Here is a 17,258-nt window from a genome sequence, read left to right as displayed (position 1 = left end):
AAAACGGAAAGAGTTGTGTTTAAAAGAAAAGATTGATTTTATCGACGCAAGTGATGGGAAATCTCAACGACGATTTATTCGGCATTGGAAAGACTCGGGTTCAAGCTATTCTAAAAAGAAAATCTCGACTTTTATTCGACTAAATGCTAAGCAGACGACAATTGACTCATTCGTTAAGTAAACATCAAGGATCTTGATGAAAAGTACATATACATGTATTTACACTTCTTTAATGAACAACTTGAAATACTATCTTTGTACAATGTATAAATACAATGTATAAACGGATGACTGTTATATTGTATGCAAACAGATAAAAGTTCAGTGAATATTTACGTTGTTGTAATTATATGTCCATCAAATTCATGAAAACTCAGAATTAAGACCACCTCGCTATTAAGACCACTTTTGAAAAGTCCCACAAGTGGTCTTAATAGCGAGTTTTCACTGTACAACCATTCTGTTATTATTAAGGACAAATAGGTAATCAGTGGAACAGCGATAAAAAAGGAAAAATACATTCCATTTGATAATTAAATAAGCTAGGCTACAGCTAACTAACCAACAAAGTATCAAAAATAACATTTTTGTACTGATATTTATCTATTACACAGATCATTAAAAGACATTTTAAAATGGAATTGGAATAGTATTACTAAAAATTGTAATATTATTTACTAGCACCATTCATTATGTTATATTGAAATATTCAGATAAAAATGTAAATTGAGAAGGGTTTTGTGCATGAATTGTAATTATTAGTACAATTTATTGATTTCATAAACAACAACAGCTTGGCATTTCTCTGTAATGGGTATCCGAACAATTGCTCCCACGGACAATCGCATTTACGCTAATTTTGACAAGGCGGACGTTCGCTCCTACATAATTTTGACACCACGGCCATTGGTTCATACAATTAGATGCGAAACCTTAAAACATAGTATACGCCGATCAAAGGTTAGCACCTATAGTGAGCCGAAAATTTAATTTACTTTTACTATCATAAATACAAGTTGAAAAATATTTCAACTTCTCAAGCGGTTTTAATGTAAACAATGTAACGATCTCGAAGATCACTTTCATTTCTTACTCGAATGTCCAGTTTTTAATAGCCTCAGACAACAATAAATACATAGACATTATGAGGGATCCAGACATAAGCCTCCCAGGACAAACCCCCCCCCCCCCCCCCAAATGAAAAAATGAACATTTGGACAATACCCCCCCCCCCAGTAGAAATGACAGGTAGGATATAAGCCCCCCAGTGCTTATTTTGCATCTGGAAATTTGCCCCCCAGTGCTTATTTTAGAAGTGGACATTTGCCCCCCCCCAGTGCCTTATTTTCAATGACATTACTCGATTGAGCAGATAATCATGTCCAATTATCACTACCTCATATCCAATTATCACCACCTGATTACTCAAAACCTTTGAGATGATAAACCTTTTCTCCAATTACCACCACTAAAAGGCTTAAAGAATGGAAGGGATAAATAAGAATATTTCATAGCTCAGTGGATAAGGCGCTTGCTGAAATCCAGAGGTCTCGGGTTCGATCCCGGGTCGGGGCACATACATGCCAGTCATGTTTCAGCGGAATGCTGACTGACAAATAAAGGCTTAGCTCGGCATTAAGACGTGTTTGTTTGTTTTTTTATGTAGAATAAACGGTGTTAAAAAATGATCTTTATTTTGCAATTAAAAATACAATAGCAATTACAGTTGTACATACTTTAAAGCAGTTTATCACAAAAATGCAATTTATAACATCAAGTGTTTCAATAGAGAGAATTATCATATATTATGAAGCAAAAAAGAAGCACATTTTTGGAAAGAATTAATATTCTATATAACAATAAATCCATTTTCACATGAAAACACATTATATTATATTGAAAAACAAGAAATTGTTGCTGGAATTAATTATTGCATTATATACGTTCTAACCCATTGAACCATTGAACATTTTTTAATCAGTCTTACTGGAACAACTCATATAATATAATGGAATCAAATACATGATATTATTTGCACACTTTTGACATACACTCTTCGAAACTTAAATTGGCATCAATACTTAAATCTGATCAAATGTCCAAGCGCCTGCAAAAATGCAGAGACAGTCTAACTACAAAAATAATTGCCTTTAAATGTTGTTATATGTGTTTACTTTAATTATCATTATTTGTACTAAATTATGATAATTATTATTGATAATCTTTTTGATTGATTAACTAAAGAAGCCTTTAATTTTCAGCAACAAGTATATGATCAAAGCCACATGCCACACCTTTAACAAGCTGATAATCCCTTTGATTGATTAAATAAAGAACAATTAAAATTCTTTAAGATGTTTGTTTTACCTAAGATTAGGCAATTAAAGTGAGTTTCCTGACATTTTTTATTTCAAATTATAATGATCCAAGTTTCTATGATTATATATTTATGAGATATGAAGCAATACTGAATCCAAATATAGAGATATACTAGTCTAATGGAAACAACATATGATATTAGCACTGGGGGGGGGGGGGGGCAAATGTCCACTTCTAAAATAAGCACTGGGGGGCAAATTTCCAGATGCAAAATAAGCACTGGGGGGCTTATATCCTACCTGTCATTTCTACTGGGGGGGGGGGTATTGTCCTGGGGGGCTTATGCCCTACAATCACATTATGATTGATTTCTAAGTTTCTTACGTTTCATAAATGTCCATGGCTACCAGTCAAATTGACACCAGTTACCAATGTTGTGTATTAGTCCATACAGAGTGTCATGGAGTTTATGGCTATTTGGCTATTGAAATGTGCCTTATCTGTGGATATATCACAGTTGATTATTGCAGACACAGTATGGTTTCAGAGATAAGAGATTAGCCCAAGCCCAATTATATCAACAAACAATCATAAAATGTATTACTATCAGACCAGTTCTACGGCTTAGCTAACCAAGGGGTGCTCCATGTCCCACAAATGTCCCACTCTGCCAACTTGGGCCTACACCATGATATTGTTTTGATTATCATGTGATTATAACGGAAGTTGTATATATCAATGAATTTATATAAGTGATTCACACTGGAACTCTTTTATTATTTCTGGAAACAATGTTTTAAATTAAAATTTATTTAATTAGACATATTAACATTCCTTCCTAATTATAACCTGTACAAGTATCCGTTCTAATTTGTTATTATTAACCAGTGCTTTGTGTAACCAAGTCATATTCAACAAGCTTATACTGTAGAATAACAATCAAAAAAGTATTTTCCCCCAGGCACGTGCATGAAACACAGTTATGTATTTACTACTCCGTGTTCCCAACACGATGGTTTTCTTGAGCATCGACAAAATTAACCTCGCTCTCCGAGTTAGAATAATAAAAAATCTGACAGACTGTCGCTAAATTCTGACTCATACATGTACGGTTAAACGGAAAACTCATCATTATCTCTATCATATTCCATTTTCCATCAATTTTTCTAATCAAAGTTTCGAGAGATAATGAATCCGAAGCTTTATAACGCCTGTTCGTTATTGAGAGCATAAACAATGGAAGATTTGTGACGTCACTTCCGGTTTGAATGAAAATGGCGAGTACATCGGAATATGTGAAAAATCGCGACTTTGTTCTATTCGTTCTCGCTAATAACACCGTAATTGAAATGAAATGAGGTGCGAAATAGTTTAGATATGCACTAAATTCGATAAATAAAGGTGTTTTACGGGTTTTTAAAATCGCGGCACTTGATCTTAAATAGTTTATTATCCAGTAAAAATCAATACCGCAGACAAATACAAGCAGCATAAGAAAACGCTTTTGCTCCAAGATGTTTTAAACAACAGTAATGTTACTTGTAATACATGCATTGTTAAAAAGAACAATTTATTCGAGAGATTGAACACTACGTCATAATGTTCATAATTTGGAGGAAAAAAAACACTTGCGTCCTGAGGTAATGCACATTCGCAGGACGCAAACATCGAGAATGAACTTTCTCTCTACAGTCGGTAAAATCCTCTTGGATAGGCCATACAAACTCTCATGTTTTTCTTACTTGCAAAGTTCGTTTATTTCCATCACTAACCCATTGTTCAAAGCGTCAAGTTTTTGCAAGGTTCTTTTCCTTACATCTTCACAACGGATGCCAAGTGTCTGACATGCTGTACCAGGGAATTTCATTTTGGATACAACTGCGTAGTTTTAACCTAACAAAAATATTTTAATTCATTCATTTATTTTATTTGGACATTCATGGTTTGAAATCGTTTTTAAAACTGTTGATTTTGCCAGACCGGAACCAAACCGAAATTTCTTACCCATATCTTATATTAACGTTGAAAATAACGACAAAACACGTATTATATGCACATATTCTTCACTACAACTGCATGAAACAACACATAAAAGTTTATTCTTTAAAATATGACCTTATGTGTGCGTATAATATTGAAGGTTTAAAGCTGATAGGCGTTAATGGGTTTCGCATTTCGGGCACCTGTAAAATTAAAATAAATTAAAATTTATTTTGTGTTTTCTAATTTGCTTATTTAGTGGAGAATCAATGTAGTACGATATTTGACGACCTATCGCGCAAGCAAGTTCATTGGAAGGTGTAGTTGTACGAAAACGTACAATGTATTAGTTTATCAATAGACATATAATAACGATCGCTATACACAACTTCACCAAATAGCAGTACGTAAGTGAATGCCAGCTGGAAAAGCTCAGTTGGGAGAGCGTTAGACTGAAGTTGTTTACGCAACAGTTATCTAAAGGCCTCCGGTTCAGTCCCGGGTTCCGGCATGAACGGAACAGTTAGGCGGCTGACAAACTTTTTAGTCAGGTTAATAAATATAATAAAGCTTTATTTTATGTAGACAATTTAAAATCCATTTTACATTTTTATTAAAATTAATGGATGCAGCGTGGTGACAACGTTAATTAAAATTTCTTACATCACTTTAATATCTTATAAAAAATACGCGTGTTTTTATATTAACGAATAACTGCAAACAACACATCTATTATCCATGTATTTTTATGGTTGTATAGCATAGGCCTATCCCTACCACATATAGAGCGCGAAGCGCGACACGTATTATTGATTCTAACAATGAGTTGCGATAAAGGAAGCAGCCGCTTATCAAGGTGGAGCTTGTCCCAGCAACCCGTTTCACTAGAGTCAAGCACTCCTCGGAGTTTTTTTGTATGAACCACATATAGAGCGCGAAGCGCGACACGTATTACTATCCAGGTGGTATGGGCCCTTTAGCATTAACCGACCATTACGTCCATAGTTATCTTCCTTAGAATTTGAGAAATTTTGAAATCCTTGTTCGGAGTCCAAAATTTTCATCCGATTGTTCCCAAACTCTCACAGTTGTTTTTTTATCAACGAGGACCCAACCCAAACTCTATATGAGCAATATCGGACCATAAGTCCACAATTATGTCTCGTTGAATTTAAAAATAAAAGTGAAAAACTGCTTGGTTAGTTGATTATGTCAACATTTTTCATCAGATTCTTTCCAAACTTACAGTGTCTTCATATCAATGAGCATTTTTACCTCATTTAAAATGAGAAACATCGGGACAATAAGTCCAGATTTTTTTTTCTATTAAATTTGACCAAACAAAATTCCACTTGTTTAAAAGAATTCACAACTTTCGACTGATTTTTTCCTATTTGTTTAAGTGTTTTTATATCAGTATTACTCGAACCCTATTGAAAATGATGAATATCGGAGCAATAAATCTAGTATGATCTTTTACTGAATTTCAAAGTATTGTGAAATGCAGCTTCTTTATACAATTTACAGTTTTCATTCATTTTTTTTTCAAACTTTTACAGTGTTTTCCATATCAATGAGTACTCAATCCATATCGTAAATGAGCAACGTAAGAATAAGTTCAGAATCATCTCCCTTTGAAATTGAGAAAAATATGAAATTACGCTTACAAGATGAAGCAGTTTTTTTTGAACCTACACAGTTCTGTTCCATTAATGAAAACTGCACACGGATACCAGTAAAAAAAAGAAAACCAATATAAATAAAATGAACTATGAAATATTTGGGAGTAACAACACAAAATCATAGATAATGGTTTTTTGGGGGTTATAACACAACATCATAAATAATGGTTATTTGGGGGTTATAACACACAATCATAGATAATGGTTGTACCAGTATCTTTTTCTATTTTGTTTAAAATAATCGGCCAATATTTTAATATTTACAGTAGAAAAAAAAATCGTTTCATGTAACTTCATTGAGTGCCTTTTACACTGAAATTCCCGACGCCCTTTGATGCTTTGCATCAATACTTATCTTGTGCACATTAACAAATGCACAAAGTCAAAGAACAATTGTCACGTTTCGTTTAGTTCTTTGATACCTTTGTATGCACTCGATATGAGTAATGGTGCACTTGCTGCGTGACGCAAAATTAGATAATATTCCTGATTCGGCAGCCCTTCTATGAAACCAGTGTTATTTAAATCGACGTGCAACACTCTTTATTCGTAATTCTGAACTTGTTCGCCTTAAGAAAGGACACAATTTTAACGTAAACGGTAAGGATTTATTATGTGTGCATTAGGTCTTAAGTTATTTCGTTCACTTAGCAATTGTGAGTTAAAATTGTACACACATTTATAAGAACTGTGGTTACGGAATAGCAGATTTAACTCTTTCAGTGCTGGAACCGAATTTTGAAAGCCTTTGCAAACAGCTTGGATCCAGATGAGACGCCACAGAACGTGGCGTCTCATCTGGATCCAAAATGTTTGCTATTTTGATAGTATTCTTTTAAACAAATTGAAGAAAATGCTAATTTTAGAAATTCTGCAGATGACATTTTAGCAGAAGACAAATTTCCCAGCATGCAAAGGGTTAATTCTTGAACGTATCATTACTAAAAATTTAAACAAAACACATGTATGTTTTGTCGTACGTTCGTACATTGATGTATTATATGTATCATAGAACCATTTGAGCATTCATGACTTAATGTAGTTTTACATTCTGCAATAATATTATGTGTATTTTTATAGGCAATCTTTAATCCAAATAAATATTGTTTTTGTTTTTTTCAATAATGTAATTTCAGCTATAATTTGACATGCTTAGCTTAAAATTTCACATGGACCTTAAACAAATTATAGAACAAAATTACATTGAAAAAATATTTAAAATAAAAGTCATATTTAAAAGACTTATGATTAACGGTATTAAACCAACGCTATGCTTTCTTGCCAAATACACCGCATAATCTGTTAACAGAGATCAACGAATCGCTTTTAAATTGAATTGAAAAGAACACATTAGCAAAACGTTTTTCTAAAGGAATATACAGAATGAAGTTTGAAGATGATTTATCTGTTTTCGTGTGTCAGTTTTCTGCATTGCTCATGAATTCGTATAATTACTACTGGGCATAAAAAATGGATAGTGTACATATATCCTATATAAGTACAGTGATTGCTTATTAAAAAGTCTATAACTTTCAAAGCAAATTTTTCAAAAAAACATAAATAACAAGATGCACAAAGGGATCTTGAAAAATAGATTGAACGCATTTGTTGAAATCTATAGAAAGCCACCCATTAAAAAAAAATCTTCAAAAATGCATTTTTTCTATACACCCGGACATAAAAATTGGTAAGAAAAGAATATTTTGAAACATGGTTTGAAAAGGCGTTCATTGATGTTGGTTACTTGATGCAGAGATTTGAACTTGTACTATTTTACAGTTATGATGCTGTTTGTTAAGTATTTAACTTCAATCCAAACAACTTTTTTTCGTCGAAATTATGAAAGCAGTCAAAAGATAGATACAGCTCAGAAGCTCTTATGGCACCTGCTTTATGAATCATTTTATTCCCGCTAGCCTATGGCATATTTTAGTCCATACCAAGAGTACACAATCCTATTACCAAAAAATAAGTCTTCGCCAGTGCGCATTGATAAGTGGTCAAATATTTCGAAGCAAACGAATTGCTATTTTGTTGTGCCTTTTAATGTTAGAGGAGAAATGAATGTCAAGTGGTTCCTATACAGAATTAAAAAAAGGTATAAAGTCATTCATACTTAAAATTTGATATGCCTACTCATCCAACTGTACTTTTGTAAAACTGAACGTGAAACTATTAAACATGTCATCGGAATGTAAGCATGTTAACAAGTTAAAACCATTATTGTTTTATTGCTGTAATTATTTTTCGAACTTTCTAATGATTCTTTTATACTGAGACATGCACATTCTTATGGACCCTTATATTTGTTTTGCTCAACATGTATATTTTTATTGTATAATGAACCATACTAGACTCACTCTTAAAAACAGCACAATCGCTGCGGTCATTGCATGGGCATGAACTAATTGAATTTGATTTTTTAATGGTTTGCGTCAAACTAAAGAATGCGAACTATTGTTACCTCTTTTTCATAGTTGTGATAAGAGACATAAGAAGTAATGTAGTGTCAAGTATTTTTAAGCGCATGTTTTTCTTCACAAATAGTTTTTATATTTAGTGTAAAAGCTATTGATAGTAAAATGTAAATATACAAGTTGTACTACGCAATTATTGCTTGAAAAACTCTGTACGGTGTGTAATGAGATGCCTTCATTCCTCACACACCTATTCACATGGAAGTAATCTTAATCATTTTACGATTCCACAATGCATGCTCAGTTTAACGTATATATATGTGATCAATCCGGAATTTATTGATAATTAACTATTTGTGCATGTCATCAATAAATGCCGTACTCAAAATTGTAATGCTTTTTATCGAATCTTAGCTTTGTTTTTCTGTCCGGATAAAACTTGTAGTCGAACTACTTGTGTACGACAAAACACATTAATTAGGCACAATTATTAAAATGATAATGTATACCAATAAAAATACAAGGTAATTATCAAAAATAGCATTCGATGATATACATGTACTCTTCATGAGGATGTGTCACGAACTTGCAAAATAATCGCATTGAAGTTTTAGAAGACGTGGTACGACTGCCATATACGTTATGCATATGTTATGCTGTCCTATTGTTTGATAATAGGATCGGTGTATTTCGTGATGTACAACGTCTCCTTATCTACATTGGGCATATTTCGTACTTTAAATGAGACTCCTGACGACATTATGCCACACATGTTTATATAGTTCGTTATGTTTAAAACAATGTTTAAAATATCGATTTGTCAAATTTAAATTATGCACTTATGATACGTTGTCTCTAAACGCATATCAAGATTTAAACACGTAAAGGTGTTTTATCAGCAACATAATATTAAACAAATATTCTTTTTTTTTTCAGAGAGCACAATTAATCATGAAATTGAACACAAACACACTTCTCCTCGTGCTCGGAATCACGTGCCTCCATGTCACCATGGGTTACAAGTCATTCAAACCCCTGTCCTATACTCAGCTTCCGACAAGTCTAAGCAGCGTCGGCAATGACGTTTTTGGCGGACTCGACCTTAAAGCTTCCGAGGGAGCCGCATACGAACACGTCAACTCAATTCTTTACGTTATTGGTAAGTGTAAACGCACGTCAAGTAAATTCTTTACGCTATTGGTAATGTATCTTAGGATACATCTTTACAAATGGAAATTATTGGTAAGTGCTAAGGGAATGTCAACTTAATTATTTACGCTATTAAATAGTGCCTAAAGACACGTGATCTCAATTGTTGACGTAATTGGTAAGTGTCTGAGACCAATTATTACTTAAATAAACTATTTTAAACCTGGAAACTTACTCGAAAGCGTTTCATTAAGCCTAAGTCTTTCGATACAATCGGGAAAAAAATATGTTAAAACTAACTAAGGAATTATTTAAGTTAATTATAAAAATCTATAGACTATGAAACTTAATTGTCTTTTCATCGATAATGTTCTCCGGACACTTCTATGCAATTATTGATGTTAATAATACTTTGCTTTGTAAATGTTTGAACGTATCAATGAACACGTGTGAAAATCATTTTGGTCTAGAATTATGTCTTTTTAAACCTCCTTATTCGTTTATTTTATGTATTTGGTAGGAGCTAATAGAAAGTTAATAATACACGTTTGCAATAGACTCCACTGAAAATGCCGTAATAAAGTTTTAAAATAGTGCAGCATTTGTGTACTTATATCCGCAGTTGTTTGGAAAAGTACAATTCCTTCAGAAATAAACATTTGTTTGCTTCACAGGAGCAACAAGTCATCTGATGCACGTGATCGATATCATAGACCCGGCGAACCCCGTTCGTCTGTTTAAACACAAGTTCACCCAAGGGGAGGGCGTTCCCCAGGCCATAGACATTTGCGGGGGCTTGATCGCAGTGGCCCTCTCCGCACAAACAGACACAAATGAAGGTCACGTGAGGTTCTTTAAGGCGTACACAAGGAACTCCGGTGCAACGGATGTTGTACTCGATGGATATGTGACAGGTGATCGAACTTTTCTTAGAAGGCAACGTTGATTTAAAATATCACCAGAGTAAAGAAACTATTTAACGAATACGCTTTAATAATAACGTTTTTTTGTTTGTTTTTTTAACAACAATATATTAAGAAATGTAAGAATATTTCACAATCATGTAAGTGTCAAATTTCAGTGGGTTCGCACCCAAAGGATATCAAGTTCTCACCCGACTGCAATTCAGTCGTGGTTTCTAACGAAGGATTGGCAGGAAAAGATGAAGCCGGAGCATACGTAGATCCTGAAGGCTCTGTCTACATCATCAGAAACGAGAATACGGGCAACCCTAGTGTCCGACTTGTCGATTTCCTTAACTACAACGTTGGGCAACCAAATTTCGAGTAATTACCTTTTAGAAGCATTGGTATTTATGAATAGTTCATAATAACAATGTTCTATGTTTTAATCACTTGACATACTGATTGTATAATGATATATTCTGTATATAAGTCATTTATGCAGCGCACTCAGTGCAAATTTAAAAACAAACAACAAATAGTTTTCATACTTTGTATCTAAAACAATCAGAATTAGGCAAACGATTGATTTTCAGAGTATATTCTGTTTATTTCAAATACATATGGGCAGACATGCCATCAATTACACTCAAACGCAAATACATGTGAATTTATGCAAATATCATTGCGTTGCATAACTGGTCACACTTGAGACGAATTGTATAATATTCAGTACAAAAGTTATATACATGTAGTATAATTTATTTAAATTCACATTCACAGTTTTCAAACGCTGTGATATCGACGACTTGCATGCCATTGTAAAATTAACTGCTCAATATACTAAAAGTGCAAACTCAAATTGCACTAATCTCTGCTAGCATGCGGATAAGGACACCGTCGCTTTACATTCCGAAGAGCGTGTACAGTGGTGATACGACTGTGGCACAGGATCTCGAACCAGAACAAGTTACCATCAGCAGAGACGGCCGAACCGCCTGGGTCACACTGCGAGTGAGTCACCATTTATCCGCCTCCTTCCTTTAACATTCTTGCAGTCAGAATTGTCGTAAACATTTTACTCAAATCTGCACCAAATATAGCTAGCATGTTCCCAACGTTTAAGTCATCGTCATATATTGTTTTGTATGATTCAATCCATCAATCACAAGTTTCACTAGCGCTAAACTTGTTGTTGTTTTTTTTGTAACCAGTTCACACGTATATCATTCATATTGTGCTATACATTATTGTAAAACAATACGTTAATTGCAATATGATTGGACTTTCTGGACCTTAATGAAAATATTTGTTGTGGCGTAAAATGTTGAAATTAACAAACTTTTAAGTAAACACCTAATACTTAAATTCATATTAAACATTTACAAAGCAATCGTAATGAAAGGGACTTACAATGAAAGAAATGGATCCATATTGAAATATATAAAGATCCTTAATCGGGCATTGAAAAGTAATCAGCAAATAGATCTTTAATTCAATAATTTGTATATGTATATGTGTTCCTCAAGTATCTGACAGAGACATATCCTTATAATTAAAGAGAGTGAATATTGAGCATATGAAAATGACATCAATGTTTTGTGAAGCTTGTAAAGAAACATTCTTATTTTTACTATTTTCGACTTCAGCAGTTGAAATCACCTTAAACGTTTGAGATTAATATTGTGTCTGTCTGTTTTGTGAAACATATCGACGTTTTACGTTCAGGAAAACAACGCTATTGCCAGGATCGATTTACGTATCGCAGAGATTCCAGCCATCGCCCCTTTGCCTAGGAAGAACTGGCAATACAACGGTGTTGACGTTAGTGACAGGGACGGAGGTATGTATGGCGTCCCTTGTGGACTTGCTGACTTTCTTTTTCAACAGCATAGTCTCACAATTTATTTATATAAAAACAGAGATTACGTGCATTAAGTGATGTAATCACATGTATGTGAAGCTCTGACCATACATGTCTGGTCCTAATAATCGTGTTAATAATTACAGGCCTTTCAAAAAGAGAAAATTTTCTCATGACAGAAAGTACCAAAACAATATGTCAATGATAAACCTATGGAAAATAGTGCATTGTCCTAATTTTTGTTTATATTGCACGAACAACTGTTAACAAGTCATTCGCTATCAAATTTATTCGAATTGGAAACATCAGCATTTCTTTCCCAGGTGTTCACCGACGGATGTACACGGGTCTTCAGTCGGTGAGGCAGCCAGGAGCCATTGCATCGTTTGAAATCGGAAACAAGAAATTCCTTGCCACCGCTGACGCCGGTAACATTAAACAGTACACAGCAGCTCAGCATGGTTTCACATGGTCAGATAACGCTATCGCAAGAACTATTGGTAACTTTCTAAAACATACTTCCTTCAACTAAGAAAACATTGCGGTTTAGACTTTATTTACGCGTGTGTTGTTGCATTTATCTGAACATGTATGGTTCCTTTGTCGACCAATATAAACACTTGGGATTTACTTATTTTCAACAAAAAATATTATTGTTTTCAGTCGCACAGATTGAAGGGACGGACTTAAAAGCCAATGCTAACAATGACGAATATCTTGGTAATACCATTCTTGGCTTAACAAGTGTTCTTTAAATTCGTACGATATCAATTACTGCGATATTTTGATATTAAAAATAGTCCTCTTCCAGTTCGATAGTACACCTGTGGAAACATATGCATTGTTACTCATTAGTAGGACATCATATGCACGGTTAATTCCAATTGAGTTTACCTATTTTTTTCTTTGTAACTTCACATGCCTTTGACTAACATTCTTAACAAGTTTATTTCGAACGTTATATTTAAACTACTTTTTATAAATGTGTGTGACCTTGTAAATAATGTTTTCTTTAAACATGCACGAAGTTCTACTTTTGCTTGAAAATTGCTTGCGATGATTCTTGTCAAGAAGAAATGTAAATGTTGTCATACTATGCTAAAAACTTATTTCTTTTGGATGACAAACGCAAAAGTAAGAACTACAAAAATCAAAGCGCTGAAGGCACTGAATATGTACGCTATTGCATAATCTTAGACGCGACTCAGTTTTTAAAATTTTGTTTCAGCTTTTTGTATCGCACGTTTGAAATGAACAAAGCCCATTCAAATTTATAAAGAGTGTGTCTAAAAGCACGGGTCGAATTGTGGGTGCACTGTTTATCCTAATAGTTATGTTATAGAGATAACTTAGACAAAATAACAACAAGATGTCTCTTTTTCTTTCGCAATTGGTTCCTGCAATGGCAACCATCTTTAGAATGTTGGTTTCCTTGCTAGATAATAACTAGCCTAGAATCATGTACATGTTGTGTTATGTGTATCTAATATTTTAATTATTTTCTTTAAATTATTGACCAACAACTTTGCCGACATGACAAATTACATAACGTAGAAGGATGAGCCCCATCTGTACGTTACTTGTGACGTTATTTTGGTTATGACTCTTTAAGAAAAAACCTATAAAGTCATGGATAACGACATTTATTTCATTGCTGAACACTTTTTCTCACGCATAGACTCGCATAATCCCAACTGGATCGATTCCCCAATGCATCCGTATCAGCGCAACTCTTATCAATTACTGCATACTTACTTCTTTTCTCGTCGCTGTTCAATGCCAGATTATCCCGTACATTCCATTTTAAATAGTAAACTCAAGAATTTCATAAACATAAACATTCGCTTTTTTTCTTAAGTAGCAAATTAATTTTTGGCATATGTGACAATTAAAAGATGTGATGAAATAATGTCCAATCGAGACGGGGTTTTCCAATTGAACACACGTATGTCGCCTGACTTGCTGTTCAATAAATACACCAATACATTTCACGTGACGTTGTACTCGTCTTCATAGTTTTCGCGAGCTTTTTACAGAGACAAAGAAACCGCAAAAATACACGAAGCACTGTTTATTTGAAGCTACAATTTGTTTATGTGGCGTTGACAATAAAATTCAGAAGCTTGTTTCGGATTACACATTTATATATCCCAATTTGAGAATTCGACAAAACAATTTAGTGGTATGTAATGAATTCATCTTTAAGTTATTAAAATTCTTTACGTCAAATATATGATTTAACTGTATTTTGCATGTAATGCGCAATTTCCACGAGAAGAGCAAATGTGGAATAAATTTCTTGCTCAGAAAAATTCCAGTGGACAGGGCGGGATTCGAACCAGGGTCCTCTCGTTACTAAGCCAGCGATCTACCATTACACCACTGTTCCGACTCATTTATCGTCTGCATAATCTTACTGCAGCTAATGCAGGCCTACGAGTGCTGTCGCTCATGCAAAGCGTGCACTCTCATTGGCCAATATCGATTGCATACAACGACGCTCCGCCCAGCGTATCTAAGCTCATACTGACTTGCAAAACTCGCTACATTATTTGTATGCTACCGCGTCCAAATAAAAAACAATTTCATGAATTCGTCATTTAAAGACATATACACAATTCTATAAATAAATTGTTTTGTGACTGTAAAATCGGCAATATATTCACCGTGAAATTAACCTTTCTTGAACCCAGGTCGTTTGTTGATCAGCACATTGGACGGCAAGAACGCCTTTACAGGCATGTACTCGCACCTGGAGATGTTCGGTGGGCGTGGCTTCTCCATCTGGGATTCAAGCAATGCCGGGGCCCCTGTGTTCGACACCGAGGGAACGCTCGAGGAGTACATGGAGAACTTCTACAAGCCAGTCTTCAACACCGACTATGTTCGAGGCACTGCCAGTTACACGTCGCCTGAAATGAACCGAGACTTTGCCTCTGAGTATCAGGTTTATTTCTTCGAATTAATGTAATATGTGATCACTACGATTTTGATGCCGAAAACACAATATATATATATATCAATCAAAACTTGCATGCCTTTTCATTAGAAGTAGTTTTTACTAGAGCTTCACAAGTTAGTAAGAACATATGTCACATGTATGGTTATTTAAAATATGCATAGTTTTATTACATCCAATATCATTGCTTTAGGGTGCGCACGTGTCTGGCATCGACGTAGCCAACGACAACGGCACAGTGTTGCTTGTCGCCGGCACGTGGTCCACGGGAACCTTGTTCCTGTACACTGTGGACACGAGTTCCGGTCTGCCAATCCCGCAGTTCCAGGCTATACACCGCTCCGGTAGCACAGACGAACCATGGACTGACCTGTACCAGAAGCAAACCGTCGGTGATCTCTATATCTCATCCGTCGGGTAAGATATTGGTTTATTTAAAATTAGACAACTGAACATAATATATATTTAGTATATAAATATAATGAATGGCATACAAGTAAAAATTAAATAAAATATTTGTATGTGACTTAATTGTTGTTCTGTTGATCGGAAACTACAACTATTTCAATAACAGCATCATTTTTGGATACAGTCTGAAGTCTGAATTGGAATGCATAACAATTAAATCTGTATTAAGTACCACAAGAATCAACATTGCATGCGTACTCATAAGGGAATATGTTTCATTCACAGTATAATCACCAGAGACAAAAGTCCCGTGAATCGCCCACTCGTGTTCGTGACAAGCTCAGGTGCCGGGGCAGTCTCGTTGTACGAGATAGTGGACGAGACTCCAATTGTGCCTTGATCTGAATTTGAAGTTGTTAAAACTATCCTGTCGAATACAAATACAAATGTACATCCGGAAATTATATGTGTTTTATGTAGTATTTTTGCCATCAAAGATTGGCAGTTCCCGATGCTTTTGCATTTTCCCGTTTTTCTCAAACAGACATACACAGTTTGTGGTTTACCGTGTGGGCTTACTAGAAAAAAATGCTGGGCAAAGTTGAACACATATAACATCGCTAATGTGGTCCCTCAGCACACGATGTATTTAAAGAAACTGTATTGTACTTGTAGTTCAAATTGTGATCAAACCCCCACAGTTGTGTCTGATGATCATGTTATCTGCTCTGCCAAAAAGACCTTATAAGGTCATCAGTACTTTCCTTGAATGGTAGTTTATTGATCAAACTTCAACATGTTTGGTGATGCTATGAGATATATGTATAAATAATTTGATATAAATGAACAGAAAATATACCAGGCTAGATATTGAGTTAACAGCAGCCTTTAATATGTTTCTTACCAACGATGACAAAGCAAAAAGGAAAATGAAACACTTAAAGCACTTTATTAAATTGTTTATATTTACCTTAATATAAGCCTTTTGTACAAGTTATGTTGTCATTTTTGTCAATACACATGCACTACATTTGGGACACATTGGTCTTTTTATAAAATTGATTATGGTACCTGTTTCTTTAAATCAGATATTACTCTTTTAGATACACTGGCTTCAGTTTAATGACGTGTACATGACATTTGTCAATGCTGGATTATGAAAGCAATATCTTATGATGCGCATTAAGGTCGGTTCAAGTAAATAAAACATATATTTTCAAATACACATGACGAGAAGGGAATGCCTTTTTTGTTATTGACAATATCCGTGAGCGTAGTTTCTGTGTTTGCAAATTTCAATCAAAAAGCTGCCTTTTAAATGCAAAATTCTAATTATATTATTGTAGTGACTGTATTCGGTAAATGATTCAAAATCGAAAATTGCCAACAAATAATAATACGCAGGCTGCAAAATCAAAGGCAGGCAGTATGCAGATGTTATTTACCAATATGATGGTATACGAAGTGAATGATTCATAGCATTCATAGTATGATCAAAAACAATCAGAGACCGGGTATGCTGGCCTGTGATTGCTAGATATAAGTAGTAATCATTTTAAAGGTTAGTGAATACAATTT

At 34.4% G+C, this 17,258-nt stretch overlaps 1 protein-coding gene across 1 annotated transcript; it reads left to right on the top strand.

Annotated features, from left to right (window-relative positions):
• The first annotated feature begins 6,415 nt into the window (after positions 1-6,415).
• On the top strand, positions 6,416-16,144 carry LOC127876179 (uncharacterized). Its single transcript, XM_052421187.1, has 11 exons — positions 6,416-6,581; positions 9,335-9,557; positions 10,222-10,461; positions 10,629-10,833; positions 11,331-11,463; positions 12,178-12,292; positions 12,637-12,813; positions 12,977-13,033; positions 15,007-15,260; positions 15,466-15,689; positions 15,966-16,144. The coding sequence occupies exons 2-11, from the start codon at positions 9,350-9,352 to the stop codon at positions 16,078-16,080; spliced, it is 1,728 nt and encodes a 575-aa protein (XP_052277147.1). The 5' UTR covers positions 6,416-6,581; positions 9,335-9,349; the 3' UTR covers positions 16,081-16,144.
• The last annotated feature ends 1,114 nt before the right edge of the window (positions 16,145-17,258 follow it).

Source organism: Dreissena polymorpha, chromosome 4 (genome assembly GCF_020536995.1).
Source record: "Dreissena polymorpha isolate Duluth1 chromosome 4, UMN_Dpol_1.0, whole genome shotgun sequence".
NCBI classification, from domain to species: Eukaryota; Metazoa; Mollusca; class Bivalvia; order Myida; family Dreissenidae; genus Dreissena; species Dreissena polymorpha.
The sequence above is the reverse complement of the archived record's forward strand: the minus strand, read 5'-3'. Positions and strand labels throughout refer to the sequence as shown.

Excerpts from the sequence above, each read along its gene's own strand:
- LOC127876179 (XM_052421187.1), top strand. The coding sequence starts at position 9,350 with ATGAAATTGAACACAAACACACTTCTCCTCGTGCTCGGAATCACGTGC. Across the intron at positions 9,558-10,221 it reads CTCAATTCTTTACGTTATTG|GAGCAACAAGTCATCTGATG; the intron begins GTAAGTGTAAAC and ends TTTGCTTCACAG. Across the intron at positions 13,034-15,006 it reads TAACAATGACGAATATCTTG|GTCGTTTGTTGATCAGCACA; the intron begins GTAATACCATTC and ends TCTTGAACCCAG.